At 44.3% G+C, this 15,716-nt stretch overlaps 1 protein-coding gene and 1 long non-coding RNA gene across 2 annotated transcripts in view; both read right to left on the bottom strand.

The window, feature by feature from the left end:
- Positions 1-1,170: 1,170 nt before the first annotated feature.
- Positions 1,171-6,185, bottom strand: LOC310670637 (uncharacterized protein). Its single transcript, XM_083426262.1, has 3 exons — positions 6,117-6,185; positions 2,448-3,681; positions 1,171-1,859 (listed from the first exon to the last, which is right to left on the bottom strand). The coding sequence occupies exons 1-3, from the start codon at positions 6,160-6,162 to the stop codon at positions 1,805-1,807; spliced, it is 1,335 nt and encodes a 444-aa protein (XP_083282388.1). The 5' UTR covers positions 6,163-6,185; the 3' UTR covers positions 1,171-1,804.
- Positions 6,186-7,629: 1,444 nt separating this feature from the next.
- LOC310671179 overlaps positions 7,630-15,716 on the bottom strand; it is a 29,640-nt gene continuing 21,553 nt past the window's right edge. The window contains exon 2 of the long non-coding RNA XR_014507867.1: positions 7,630-7,691. This is a non-coding gene — a long non-coding RNA (uncharacterized lncRNA). The remainder of the gene's footprint in view (positions 7,692-15,716) is intronic.

Genomic DNA, 15,716 nt, shown 5'->3' with positions numbered 1-15,716 from the left:
CTGTTCTATGCTGGCAGTAGTTTCCTCCCACAAGCCTGAGGTGGATGGCACTGTGGTCTAAACCACTGAGCCTCTTGGGCTTGCTGATGGCAAGGTTGGCGGTCCGAATCTGTGCAACGGAGTGAGCTCCTGCTGCTCTGCCCCAGCTCCTGTCAACCTAGCAGTTCGAAAGCATTCCAAGTGTTCCATTGCGCCAGAAGCGGTTTAGTCCTGCTAGCCACATGACTGTGGACAAACGCCAGCTCCCTCGGCCTGAAAGCAAGATGAGCGCCGCAACCCCATAGTCGCCTTTACCTTTTTAACCTTGCTCACACAAGCCACCTGGCTATTGCGTTCTGCACCAGCTACAGCCTGTGGCCCAACCTTCAACGGTATCGCTTTGTACGGTGCATTGCAGTAATCTAACTATGAGGGATGTGAACAGATCCCATTATTTTCTTCCAGTGTAGGTGGGACTCATGAGGGTTTTTTAAAATTTTCATAAAGATTTTATTTTTGTAAGTATTTTTCTATTTCATTTTATGATGTATATGAAACAGAGATAGCAGATATAACTAGTGATCAGACGGGATTACTATGAGGAATGATAAAATATGCATCAAGCCATTGTGTCCGCGATGAAAGCATTGCGCTGACTGGGTTTGAGTCATTGACAAAAATTTCTGATCAAATCCCACAAGCCTCTACATCTGCGCCATTTTTCTCTACTGCCCATTTCTCTATGTCTGACAAGCACGTATGAGCATTCTAGGACACAGACCAGTTGCTGCACCAGGCATCCTAGGTCATAAAGTTAATAGGTTACTTTGATGTAGTTTGTTAATCTTTAGATAGATCTTAGGGCCAGGAAGAGAGTTCAGGAAGAGATGGTGAATACCACCCTTCCTTCCTTCCTTTACTGCTTGTTTATGACCTCGGGGTTTTCTGAATGCATTGCTCTAGTCCTGTTTTATTTACTCTCAGATATGTATGCATGTTCAGAGTAGTCTTTGTAGTTAACAGGATTTCTTCTGATCTGACTTTGTCTCACGTGGGGTTTTTTGAAATGCTCAGAGGAAATCTGATTGGTTCTTACAAACACTGTGTAAAAAGTTCTTTTGTGAATAAAACGACCTGGGCCAAGGGGTAGGGAGAGAATTATTATACGCACTCCTCCCAGAGTCTTGCTGGTCAAGCCTCGTGTGTATTTTATTAATCAGAGTCCAATCCTTCTTGCTTTGGGAACGCTACATACAACAGTAGATGAAAATTAGGATATGAAAAGCAAAACTACAAAATAGGCACCTAGACTTGTACATGGGTTCAAACAGCACAGTCCAAGTGAATAATATTGGCATTATCTGAGATCAAGTATATCTCTGGACTTGCCAAGCTTGTGACAACAGTTGTCTGGCAGATGATGGTTCTGCTGTATATAGAATCATAGAACTGTAGTTATAAGGGACCCCCAAGGGTCATCTAGTCCAACCCAAGAAATGAAGTAATCTCGACTAAAGCATCCATAGCAGAAGCCTATCCCACCTATGCTTAAAATCCTCCAAGGAAGGAGAGCCCGCCACCTCCCGAGGGAGACTGTTCCATTGTCAAAACAGCTCTTACTGCCAGAAAGTTCTTCCACTCCAATAATGGCTGTCCTGGAGGGACCAGAACACGATCACTGGTTTACTCTCTGTAGGAGTTATTTGATATGATTAAAGATCTTCCCACACGCCAACCCTTTCTAAGGTGTTTCCGTTGTACGAGTTCTTTACTGTTTAGGAAGGGAGCCCCTGCCACTGAAGTTATTTCCATACGCCAAACATTTCTAAGATTTCCTCCCTGTATGAGTTCTTTGATGTGACTTAAGGGAGCTACTATGACTGAAGCTTTTTCCACACTCCGAACATGTATACAGTTTCTGTCCTGTATGAGTTCTTTGATGCAACTTAAAGGCGCTATGGTGACTGAAGCTCCTTCCACACTCCAAACATTTATACGGTTTCTCTCCTGTATGAGTTCTTTCATGCGACTTAAGGGAGCTACTGTGAGTGAAGCTCATTCCACACTCTGAACATGTATACGGTTTCTCTCCTGTATGAGTTCTTTGATGTGACTTAAGGGAGTTACTGCGCCTAAAGCTCATTCCACACTCCGAACATGTATACGGTTTCTCTCCTGTATGAGTTCTTTCATGCGACTTAAGGGAGCTACTGCACCTGAAGCTCCTTCCACACTCCGAACATGTGTACGGCTTCTCCCCTGTATGAGTTCGTTGATGCAACGTAAGGGAGCTACTTTGAGTGAAGCTCATTCCACACTCTGAACATGTATACGGTTTCTCTCCTGTATGAGTTCTTTCATGCGACTTAAGGGAGCTACTTTGAGTGAAGCTCATTCCACACTCTGAACATGTGTACGGTTTCTCTCCTGTATGAGTTATTTGATGTGACTTAAGATAGCTACTGCACATGAAGCTCCTTCCACACTCCAAACATGTATACGGTTTCTCCCCTGTATGAGTTCTTTGATGCAACGTGAGTTGGCTACCGCGACAGAAGCTCTTGCCACACTCCAAACATTTATAAGGTTTCTCTCCCGTGTGCAATCTTTGATGCAAGGTAAGGCTGGAGCTGTGGCTGAAGGTCTTTCCACACTCCAAACATGTATATCGTTTCTCCCCTGTATGAATTCTTTCATGTGAGGAAAGGTAAACGATGCAACTGAAGCTCTTGCCACATTCCCAGCATTTATAAGGTTTGCTGCCTCGATGAGTTTGTTGATGTCTAGCAAGCCCATTGCGGTGAGCGAAGCTCATTCCACACTCCAAACACGTATACGTATGCACTTTCTCCCCTGTATGAGTTCTTTGATGCGACTTAAGGTGGCTACTCCTACTGAAGCTCCTTCCACACTCTGAACATGTATACGGTTTTTCCCCTGTATGAGATCTTTGATGCAAGGTAAGGGTACTATTTTGACTGAAGCTCTGTCCACACTCCGAACATGTATACGGTTTCTCCCCTGTATGAGATCTTTGATGCAAGGTAAGGGTACTACTGTGACGGAAGCTCTTTCCACACTCCAAGCATTTATACGGTTTCTCCCCTGTATGAGTTCGTAGATGCAAGATAAAGGTACTACTGTGACTGAAGCTCTTTCCACACTCCAAGCATTTATACGGTTTCTCCCCTGTATGAATTCTTTGATGCCTAGTAAGCAGGTCACATCGACGGAAGCTCTTTCCACACTCTAAACATGTATACGGTTTCTCCTCTGTATGAGTTCTTTGATGCGACTTAAGTTGGCCACTCTGACGGAAGTTCTTTCCACACTCTGAACAAGTATACGGTTTCTCCCCTGTATGAGTTCTTTGATGCGTGGTAAGGTTACCACTGAAACTGAAGCTCTTTCCACACTCCAAACATTTATACGGTTTCTCCCCTGTATGAGTTCTTTGATGCCTAGTAAGAGTTAAGTGACTACCCAATCTTTTTCCACACACGGTGCATTCATGCTTTTTCTCCTCTCTAGGAATTTGATTTTCACCACCCTGAGATGTACAAGAGTCACCCTCCGGCTTCTGCTTTCGTCTCCCTTCTCGCCTTCGGCTTCCATCTTGAACCCTCAGCTTCCTTTGCTCTTTGGATTCTTTTGGTGACACTTCTGATTGTTCCCCTTCTGCCAGCATCCCTTCAACATCTCCTGATGGAATAAAAAGGCAAACTGATGAAATGCTAAAGGAGCGTCTTCACCCCAATCATTCAGTCAGGACACAGAGATCTAGGTTCCAAGGGCCTTGTGGCAGTTCCCTCACTGTGAGAAGGGAAGTTACAGGGAACGAGGCAGAGGGCCTTCTTGGTAGTGGTGCCCACCCTGTGGAAAGCTATCCCGTCAGATGTCAAGGAAACAAACACCTATATAACTTTTAGAAGACAACTGGAGGCAGCCATGTAGAGGGAAGTTTTAAATGTTTTATTATGCTTTTATATTTGTTAGAAGCCAGCTAGAGTGGCTGGGGAACCCAGTCCGATCCGTGGGGTACCAATAATGAAAGTATTAATATGGTATTATTATTTATTGAGTTTATATACTGCCCTAAACCCGGAGGACTTGGCGTAGTTTGCAGAAAAGATCACATAATATATAATCAGAATAAAAACAACATCCCAATAACACCCCCCAAAAAAGAGCCACGTTTGAAAAAGACTATAGGATGTCAAACATATCAAGCAAAAGCCTGGTTAAAAAGGAACACGTTTGCATGGCACTTAAAGGTGTATATCCCTTCATGGATCACTGCCTTGTCGTGGCGAAGGGGCTTGAATAAGTCAGAGAAGCTATGACCTATGCCATGCAGGGCCACCCAGGACAGACAGGTCAGCAAAGAGTTTAGACTAAATGTGATCCACCTGGAGAAGAAACTGGCAACCCACCCCAGTATTATGCCATGAAAGCTCCATGGACATAAAACAGGAGAAGCTTTGAGAGGAAAGTGAGTTTCCAAGGTATGCTCTGATTCATGGGGTCACGGAGAGTTGGACACAACTAAGATGACTAATCAACAACAAAGGTGTATAAGGAAGGCGCCAGGTGAACTTCCCTGGGGAGAGCATTTCACAGACGGGGAGCCACTGCAGAGAAGGCCCTGTTCTTGCCTTGCCACCCTCCGGACCACTTGAGGAGGCCCATGAAGGAGGACCTCAGGATCGGGCTGGGTTCATATGGAAAGAAGCAGCCCTTGAAGTATTGTGATCCTGAGCCATGTAAGGCTTTATAGGTCAAAACCAGCACCTTGAATTAAGCCCGGAAACTAACTGGTAGCCAGTGCAGTCGGACTAGGATGAGGGTAATATGCTCACCCGCCTTACTCCAGTGAGCAACCTGGCCGCTGTATTTTGCACTAGCTGAAGTTTCCAAACTGTCTTCAGAGCCAGCCCTACGTATAACGCATATCTATATCTAACGTTGAAGTTCCCGGAGCATAGACAACACTAGATAGGCTATCCCTGGCCAGATAGGGGTGTAGCTGGGCCACCAGCCAAAGCTGATGGAAGGCACTTCAGGCCATCTGAGCCTCGAGCAACAGCAAAGGATCCAGGAGAACCCCCAAGCTATGAACCTGCTCCTCCAGGGGAAGTGTAACCCCATCAAGAGCAGGCGACCTTCCAGCCATCTGCTCTAAGGAACCACCCACTAACTGAGCCTCACTCTTAACTGGATTGAGCTTCAATTTGTTGGCTTTCATCCAGTCCATTACCGAGGCAAGACACTGGCGGGAGAGGGTGCTCAGGGGTAGGGGTAGTAGTAATAGTAATAGCATTAGCCTGTCTAAGTAAGGCCTCAGCCACGCTTGTAATTTTAATGTGGACTTGAAGTTGCTTGTTTCTCCTTTTTTAAAAACCTCTTCTGCCCAGAACTCCTCTTGCAGAAACTGCTGTATTTAATTGAAACACAAATGTTTTAAAATGTGTGTGGTTCTTTTGGAGGGTGTTATTGCATTGATTTAGTTTTTGTTTTGATTATGTACTTTGAGCTTTTATATTGCAATTTTATCCTGTGAACTGCCCTAAGGCCTGTGGGTATAGGGAGGCATACAATTTTAATAAAATAAAATAAAATCAGGCCGGATAAAAATGATTACAAGTTCCAGGGGGGAGCCCCTGCAGAAGGTTTCCCAATGCTGAAGGGTTTGCCTTGACCCCAAGCCCTATGGGGAACCCAAGGAAGGTCCCCCACCTGCCCAGGTTGGCCTGCAGGGAGGAGAGCAGGAGAAAGATCCGCCCCTCCATTGGGAAAAGATGTCCTACACCCATACAAAGGGGGAAAGCCCTATAAATGCATTATTTTAGCGGAATTATACACAGAATGCATTAATTATGGTAAATGTAAATTTTTGGGGAAATACCCTTTGCAAAAGCGTGTCCATTAGGAGAAATCTGCACCAAAATTCTGACCAATTTTCAAGAGGTCTTTAAAGATAATAAGATGTGAAAATCTGGATAAACTGACGACGAGAAAAAGGAGACGTTGAAAAAAAAACTTACATTGAAACGGTTTACCTAATAGGGTTTTTTTAACTCCCTCTCCGCCCTCCCTCCAGCTGCACCCCCCTTATAATACATAATGATATGACCCACCTGAAGCGCCTCCGCGAGGAAGGAGAGCCGCCGCCATGACCTGCATCTGCCACCCCGCCAAAAGCGGGACAGGAAGCGGAAGATGCTGTTCTCCCGTCAGCCTTTTCCCCCTCCGCTCTAGGAATCTCAGCTCTGTCGTCTCTGCTCTTAACCGTTTCGGAGCCGAGCGGCAGGAGCCTCTGTGATTCTCCGGGCAGAGAGCGAGGAGAGGCGCTGGTCTCGCCTCTGGAAAGCCCCGCTGGATCAGCTGCACGGGAGCCCCAAAACGTTTTCTAAACTATTTTAAAATATATATATTTTTTTATTTTCAATTTTCAAAATAACATTTTTCCTTTTGGTACATAGATATCCAATCCAAATTTGCAATAAATGGCTTTTCCCCTTGCCCCCCTGGTTTCCATTCCCCCCCCCCCCTTTATTGTCCTTGCATATAATTATATTTCTTAGCCAGTCATCTAGTTATTCTTCTTTCTTTGGGACCTTCCCTTCTTTCCATATCTGGGCTAGTAGCATCTGGCCCCTGTAGTAGCATAGATAAACAGTCTCCTTTGCTTCCTTGGCAATTCTCCTCCCAATTACTCCTAGTAAAAAACGCCTCTGGTTTTTTTTTAACAAACGTAATTTTAAGAATTTTAAAAAGTTCATTGTGTATCATTTCCCAGAAGCCCTTTACTTTTTTACATGTCCACCACATATGAAAAAATAGTTCCTTCCTTATCCTTACATTTCCAGCATAAATTAGAGATATCTTTATACATTTTAGCAAGCTTTACTGGAGTCAAATACCATCAGTACATCTTCATATAATTTTCTTTTAATGAACTACATGCCGTGAATTTTAAAATCTTTTTTCACATGATTCAAGTGGTATATTCTAACCTATGTGTTTTGCCCAGTGTATCATTACAGCTTTAACCTCTTCATCTTTCATCTCCCATTCCAAAAGTGTTTTGTACATTCTTGATAACAATTTCTCATTATTTTCTAATAATTCATTTTTGAACTTTAAGAATTCCTTCCCAAAGTCCTTCTCTTTGTCACTTCTGAATATGTCATTTATTTGGCAATATTGTAAGCAACCTGTTAACAGAGCTTTTATATCCTCATATTTTTTCACCTTTAATTTGTTTTCTACTTCTGTTAACAGATCTTTGCATATTGCCCAGTTTCGTGTTTACCTGTTTTTACAGATATGGTTTCTAATGGGGAAAGCCACCAAGGTGTCTTCTTCTCTAATAAATTCTTATATTTGTCCCATACTTGGTAAATTGATTTCCTTATAATGTGGTTCAGGAATCGCTTGTGCAGCTTTCTTTTCTCATACCAAAATTCAGCATGCTAACCAAATCTATTACCATGTCCTTCCAGATCTGATACTTCAGTATTGTTTAACAGTATCCAGTAGCCAATCACGTGGGGCCCATTGTGTAAATAATGTATATAAAGCAGATACTGTGGGGGAACATTCATTCCTCCTCACCACTGTGAGCTGAATAAAGAGCATGAAATCCACTCTCGACTCCGAGTCTATTTCACACCTTATAAACAATAAAAGCACAATTCTGCATTTGTTATCTTTTTCTGTTCTTCCTTTGAAAAAACAAAATGAAACAAAAAAATCAGTCCCTGGGGAGAAGATGCTCCATGATGATTAGTAGGCCCTGCTTAGTGAGGCCTTTGCAGGAGACATCCAGGCCTAGTTGTTCTCCACAGCAAAACAAAAGAATTGTGGACCATAAAAAGGTGTGCTTCTTCATTTTAAAAGCACTTTATGTACCATTTATTTTGGTTGTGCAGGTCACGAGAGTCGTGGAGCTCTGCTGCCACCAATTTACCATGTTTTCCAAGTCCTGGGGAGGGACAAGCCCCGCTCTCTGACCCCTGGTCACCTTCCTCTCTGTTTTCAGAGACTTCACATCCACGTTGAAGTGTCTGCTCTGCTCTTCGGGGCTGGAAACTTCCCTCCCCCCAAAAAGGGATAAATGAGATTTTTCAGAAGTTGTACTTTGCACCCAGTGGTCCCAACCCCACCTTCAGAAAAGGGCAGCCCAAATTATCGAGGGGATGTAGGAACTCCGCTGTGCAGAAAAGTCGCGGAATTGGGAACTTTTTAGTTTAGAGAAAAAGCAAGTAAGAAGTGACACGATTATGAAATTGGGCATTGTGTGGAGAAAGTAGGTAGAGAAAAGCTTTTTCTTTCTCCAGCGCTAGAATTCGGGGGCGTCAAAGGAAGCTGAATGGTGGAAGAGTCAGGATATATAAAAGAAACCCTTCGCACAGTGAGGAATTAAGCTATGGAACTCACTGCCACAAGAGGCAGCAATGGACTGCTGTAATAGAGGATTTGAAGAACCATTAAGGAGTACTCTTTGGGTTCAGTCAGTCAACCGGCTTGTAAACTATGCTGTTTGCAATGTGCATTTTATAGTTGGCTTCACTTAGCAATGTTTTCTTTTGAAATGTTCAAGTTGTGTTTTTTTTGTTAACTTCCTGTTAAATATGTATTCTGTAGTCAACCTCCTTTGTAATGTTTTATTTTGAAATATTTTAAGATAATATTTTAGTTTCCTGTTAAATATATTGCTTTGACTGTATACTTTATATTTGAAATTCTTCAGAAATGTTTGATTCTAGTTTGTTTTATTGCTGTTAAATATGCAGTAAACCGCTTTGAGATTATTATTTTTTTCAATCAAGCGGTATAGATATTATTATTATTATTAATAATAATAATAATAATAATAATATAATTTGTGGTTGGGGGGAAGGCTAGATGGCATCAGTGGACCTCACTGCTCTCCCTTGTCAGTACTCCCTCTCTCCTTATCCCAATTTCCCTAATGGCAGAGGGGCTAGCAGCTTGGCTCCCTCTCCTTGCTGCTTTCATACATTTGGAGAGGGAGGGTGAGGAAGCAGACAGAGCTAGAAAAACAAAGAGGAGCCTGGCTGAAAGGAGCTTCCTCCCAAGTAATAATAATAATAATAATAATTTATTATTTATGCCCCACCCATCTGGCTGGGTTTCCCCAGCCACTCTGGGTGGCTTCCAACAGAATATTAAAATACAATAACCTATTAAACATTAAAAGCTTCCCTAAACAGGGCTGCCTTCAGATGTCTTCTGGTAGTTGTTTCTCTCTTTGACAAATGGTGGGAGGGCGTTCCACTACCGAGGGGTGCCACTACCAAGAAGGCCCTCTCCCTGGTTCCCTGTAACTTGGCTTCTCACAGCAAGGGAACTGCCAGAAGGCCCTCAGAGGTGGACCTCAGTGTCTGGGCAGAATGATGGGGGTGGAGATGCCAAAATTTTAAAACACCAAAAGTCAAAAACTTCCCTAAGCAGGGCTGCCTTCAGATGTCTTCTAGAAGTCAGATAGTTGTTTATTTCCTTGACACCTGATGGGAGGACGTTCCACAGGGCAGGTGCCACCACCGAGAAGGCCCACTGCCTGGTTCCCTGAGTGTCGGACTCAGCAGGTACATATTGGCTTGATTTTGCTGTTTGGTGAAGCTGAGCCTGGAGAAGACGGAACAACTGACCGCTCTCAAAGGGGGTGACCCACTGCAGGTGGGGCTGCCTGTTCCAGAGGTTGGTGTGTGTCGACTCTGTAGTGGGCTGCCTTAAATGCTCTTCCTGACACAGGGCTGCCACCAAAGATGTTCCGCAGTCTTCACAACCTGTTGACTTCTCCCTTCGCTCGCCAGCTGAGTTGTTGGTTTCCAGATGTCATGGAAAGATACCCCGAGGCAGATGTTTGGTGGCAGGACGGTATAAACCCTAGAAGGCTGCAAAAGAAGAGATTCTAGAGAGCAATCTGGACTTTCCTTTTTCAAGAAGTTCTCAGTCCTCATGGCATAGCAGTGACTTCAGAAGCCAAATAAATTGTTCCAAATGTATTTCTCCCGGAAAAGCGAAGCTTCGCCACCCCACCCCGAAACCCTTCTCATCTTAGTTGAACAATAACTTTATTAGGCCTTACAAAAACATCACAGAATAGTGGCAAAGTGTTACTCAGAGCAGGGGATGCAGGATAAGGAAATAGAAAAAGACGAAGAAGTATACAAATTAGGGTGTATCGTGTTGTATGCACGAGGTCAGCCTGTAGACCTGATAATGCCCCCATTTAAACCATAATGCCGTCGTCGTTGTCCCCCGCCGGGGATCCTGGGAAGCGTAGTTTGTTAAGCAGAGCTGTTAGGAGACACATTTTCCTTCACAGAGCTAAAGTTCCCAGCGTTCCCTGGGAAGTCACAGCCCTGTATCAGGAAGTGTTTAATGTTTGGTGTTTTATTACAATACATTTTTTTTATTACCGTCATAGACCAGCATAAAAGGGTGGGGTACAGTCATTTAAAATTTGGAAAGCGTTTTGGAAAGCTAAAAGGTATGAAAAGGTGAATATAAAAGTCTATAAGAATTTAAAGGAAGCTAAAATGGGTTAAACCACAGAGCCTAGGACTTGCCGATCAGAAGGTCGGAGGTTCGAATCCCCACGACGGGGTGAGCTCGCGTTGCTCTGTCCCTGCTCCTGCCCACCTAGCAGTTTGAAAGCACGTCAAAGTGCAAGTAGACAAATAGGTACCGCTCTGGCGGGAAGGTAAACGGCGTTTCCGTGCGCTGCTGTGGTTCGCCAAAAGCGGCTTAGTCATGCTGGCCACATGACTCGGAAGCTGTACGCCGGCTCCCTCGGCCAATAAAGCAAGATGAGCGCCGCAACCCCAGAGTCGGTCACGACTGGACCTAATGGTCAGGGGTCCCTTTATCTTTACTTTAAAATAATCTAAAAGAAGGGGTAGGAGCATTGGGTGGGTGTGGAAGAGCATAAAAGGTTGATATATGAAAAATTTACAGAGCACTCTGATATAATCATTAAATCTGGTTTGTGGCACAGGTCATCCCCCGGCAATTTTTGAGTGCTGCTGTGCAGAATCTAGCAACATTGCATGTTGTAGCAGGATCAGTACCTGAGAGCAGCAGGGAGGTATAGAATTGCCCTGTGCGTCCTGGGTACCTATGAAGTAGTGGGGAAATCAGGCCAAGGCGAATGTCTCTGTAATACAGGCACTGGAGGACATGCTCACCATTTCTATTTGTCCTGAGTCACAGGGGCATCGTCTCTCCGGGAGGGGAGGGCATGACATCGAGGGTCAGGGTAAAAGCCAATGTTTTATTATGTTTTATATATGCTAGAAACCCAGCCAGATGGGCAGGGTATAAATAATAACATCCTTCTCCTTCTCCTTCTCCTTCTCCTTCTTCTCCTTCTTCACTCTCGGAGCTGTAACTCTCAGTGTAGGGCAGTATATACAGGTGAGATTGTCAATTTGGGGTTTGCATCAGCCGTAATCATCACAATTATAAAAAATAAAGGCTTGACGTATCTCACTTTGATTGTCGTGAGTCTATCTCATATATTAGTTTCACAAACGAACTTTCCCACGATATTCAAATTTTTCGAGTTTCACCTGTAAATTCAATAAATAAAAATTAATAAAGGAACCTCCCTCAGGTTTGTAGTCCATCTTCAAATCTCCGCACTCTCTAGCCTGATGGCAAGATGGGCTCATCCTTGTCGGATGATCCAGGCTGAACGCAGTGCGGGATTCTGGGAAAGAACCACACAGAACAACGCAGGTGAGGAAGAGACCCTCAGCCTAGACGTACAATGCTGGCATTTCTGCTCCCGGGAGCCCGAGGGACCCCGAGAGGTTTGCAGCCGACTCCACCATCTTTGCCGTCAGTGGCTGAAGCCAGAAAGACACACCAAGGCTCAGATCTTGGATTTAGTGATCCTGGAGCAGTTCCTGGCTGTCCTCCCCCCGGAGATGGAGAACTGGGTGAGGGAATACGGAGCGGAGACCAGTTCCCAGGCGGTGGCCCTGGCAGGTTTCCTCCTGAGCCGGGCAGAGGACCAGAAGCAGAAAGAGCAGCAGGTGAGAGACAGTTTCACTGAGATATTTCCCAGGAGCTGGTAAAGTGAGGGGGAGATACCCTAAAACGTTTCACTAATTGCCCAAAGTTCTTCTAGAGTGTCTCAACTCTCCCCAAAAAGTGTTTTCCCTCTTATAATTTTATTTTTGATCCTAGTCCTCATTGCTCTTTCAGGTAAAGGAACAAACTGCAGAGGCAGGAAGAGATTTCTCTGAGGCCAAGGAAACGTTCCTTGTGGTGGCCTATCAATCAGGAAGGTGACGGAGAAACCGCCTTACGGAGTAAGCATAGATGGGGCACCTTCGACCAGAAGAATGGCTCCTTGCAAGTTCAGGATGAACGTGATGTGGCACTTGTCTGAGTGCCAATCCGTCAGGTTGCAGGATCCAAGGGGACACATGAAATAGGGCCATCCATCTGCTAAACCACGGGTAGACAACCTAAGGCCCAGGGGCCAGATGCGGCCCAATCACGCTCGCAATCCGGCCCGCGGACGCTCCAGGACTTTGTCTTTTATGATTATTATTTCTTTGTTTCTTATCTTTGCTACTTCTTTATTTTTCTTTCTTTCTTTATAAATGTTCTATTTTATGTAATTTTCTTTCTTTTTTTACCTGTTAAGAGATAGTACATAATGTTTGTACAGACATGTAAATTTTTTAATCAATCAAGAATATTAATTTTAAAAAAGAAGAATGCTTTTATTTTAAATGCCTCTCTGGGTTATTTCTGCGGCCTGCCTGGTGTTTTTACATGAGCAGAATGTGTGCTTTTATTTCAAATGCATCTCTGGGCTATTTGTGGGGCATAGGAATTCGTTCATTCCCCCCCCCCCCCAAATATAGTCCGGCTCACCACATGATCTGAGGGACGGTGGACCGGCCCATGGCTGGAAAAGATTGCTGACCCTTGTGCTAAACTGATCCCAAACTTCTTGTCTACGTGACAAGCATGTGCTACTGCGAAAAGAGCCGATATCACTTTCCTGAAAAAACAAGCAAAAGCAGGGAGACGTTCATCCAAACATAGCAGAGGAAACCTCCCTCAGCACCAGCCAGCCAATCCGAGCACACGTTTCCTCAGTGAAGGTCATGCCGCTCTGCTTGGTTGCTAAGCAGCAGCTCCGCCCACCCCTCTTGGCCAGCTCTCTTTAAACACCACCAGATTTAACCCTTAGCTGATAAACTGCATGATCCCTGCTGTTGACCTTCCAACATTCCTGACCTCTTTGTCTCTCGCAGGTGATGAAACCGTGCTGACGATTCGTGCTCAGCCATCTCTCCTTGGGTCACCAAATCAGGTAGAGGGAATCAGGGCCGGGGACCCTGCCAGTACCGCTATCTTGCTACCCACTAGGAAGGCTGTCAACGCCACTCTTGAAGATTTGAATCAGGAGTGGGGAACCTCAGCCATCATGGTAGGGGGCACTAACTGCGGCCCTCCAAGCCTCTCTCTGGCCCTTGATCTTGCCTGTTGTTTCCTTGGATGGAGGTAGCAAATTTTGCCTCTGGATCCGCCCCGAATATTGTCTTGAATGGAAAGAGGCTCCCAGGTGGGGAAAAAGCTTCTGCAGCCTCTACAGTGGTACCTTGGTTCTCAAACGCCTTGGTACTCCAACAACTTGGAACCCAAACACCGCAAACCCGTAAGTAAGTGTTCCAGTTTGCAAACTTTTTTGGGAAGCCAAATGTGCTCCGTTTTGAGTGCCTTGACTCAATTTTGAGTGTAATGCTTCTGTTTTGATTGTTACGCTGAGGTCTGTCTGTGTTTGATATTTATTTTGCATTTTTGTTTTTGCGGCTCCTTTTGTTTTGTTTTTGTGGCTGTGTGGAACCCAGTTCAGCTACCGACTGACTGATCGTGTGATTGCAGTACATTGTTTATTGCTTTCATTTTATGGATCAACGGTCTCGTTAGATGGTAAAATTCATGTTCAATTGCTGTTTTAGGGGTTGTTTTCAGAAGTCTGGGACGGATTAATCCATTTTACAATACTTTCTATGGGAAAGCGCGCCTTGGTTTTGGAATGCTTTGGTTTGGGAACAGACCTCCGGAATGGATTAAGTTTGAGAACCAAGGTACCAATGTATATTAATCCTGAGGGTAATGCCCATTCACCTCCCCTTAACAAGGCTTTGGGATTTTGCTTATAGGCCGGTCTATTTTGATATTTGCAAGGAAGCATTTCGCCCCTCTCCCTCTCAGGACTGTTTCACTGAAGAGGAATGGGGTCTGCTGGGTCCTGACCAGAGAGCCCTGCACAGCCAAATTATGAAGGAGATTTGCAGGATCGTGTCCTCTCTCCGTAAGGTTCCCTTTTACTCTGCTTGATGATAATATATCTTCAGAAATGCAAGTAAATTAACTGGCAATACTCAACAGTTTTACCGTCTGTGTGGCAGCATCAAAAGTCTTATTCTTTTGGTCCAGCGAGATTTATCTATTTGTGTATATCTTCCGTATATCTCTTTCTATAGCTCTGCTTCTGTTTATCTACCGTTTTCCCATTTAACAAAAATCCACAGGAGGATTGCCTTAAATATGATTGCCTTCTACGGCGAAACTTACCAGAAGAATAAGAAATCAAGATAACATTTTTTTAAAATACAAGAATGGAAATGGTTTATTGAATATTTACAGATAAATTGTAAACAGATAAAAACATTGGTAGGATAATTGTAATAACCTGCAGTTTCATACCAGTATATATTTAAAGAAGATGAATAAATGAGCAAATTAGTTAATTTGGATATGCAGAAGATGTTAAAGATAAATTTAAGGAAGCGCAGAAAGAGGGGGAAGGAAGTCAAACCTTGAAATGTCAAAATGATTGTAAAATTAGTGAAATGTATAAACGTGAAAAGTATTTTAAAAATATGTTTTAAAAATAATTGATTGCCTTCTAAACCACCGTCTCAAGGCAATTTATATAAAAAATGTTTTAAAAAGCAGTTATATACACAAAGGCAACCAAAAAAAATAAGACTAAAACCGTAACAAGTGGACACCCGTTATTAAAATTTATTTATCCAGCTGGAAAAGGTCCCAATTCCCGCCCCCCCCGCGAAAGGGATGCCATTCCACAGAACAGAGACAGTGACACTAAAAGCCCCATTCTGGGTGTGTGCTTTGGAGATCTTTGGAACTTGCAGGAGAATCTCTGCTGTATATCTGGGACTGAGCAGAACAGGGATTTGCAGGTGAGTACAAACTCCTTGAACTCAGCCCAGTAGCAGATTGGTAGCAGGTGGAAATCCCACTAGCAGGCTGTTCTATGCTGGCAGTAGTTTCCTCCCACAAGCCTGAGGTGGATGGCACTGTGGTCTAAACCACTGAGCCTCTTGGGCTTGCTGATGGCAAGGTTGGCGGTCCGAATCTGTGCAACGGAGTGAGCTCCTGCTGCTCTGCCCCAGCTCCTGCCAACCTAGCAGTTCGAAAGCACGCCGGTGCAATTAGGTAAATCGGTACCACTGTGGCAGGAAGGCAAACGGTGTTTCCACGAGTTCTGGTTTCCGTCACGGTGTTCCATTGCGCCAGAAGCGGTTTAGTCCTGCTAGCCACATGACCCAGATAGCTGTCTGTGGACAAACGCCAGCTCCCTCGGCCTGAAAGCAAGATGAGCGCCGCAACCCCATAGTCGCCTTTGACTGGACTTAACTGTCCAGGGA

Source organism: Podarcis tiliguerta (genome assembly GCF_965153285.1).
Source record: "Podarcis tiliguerta genome assembly, chromosome: 2".
Classification (NCBI taxonomy): Eukaryota; Metazoa; Chordata; class Lepidosauria; order Squamata; family Lacertidae; genus Podarcis; species Podarcis tiliguerta.
The sequence above is the reverse complement of the archived record's forward strand: the minus strand, read 5'-3'. Positions and strand labels throughout refer to the sequence as shown.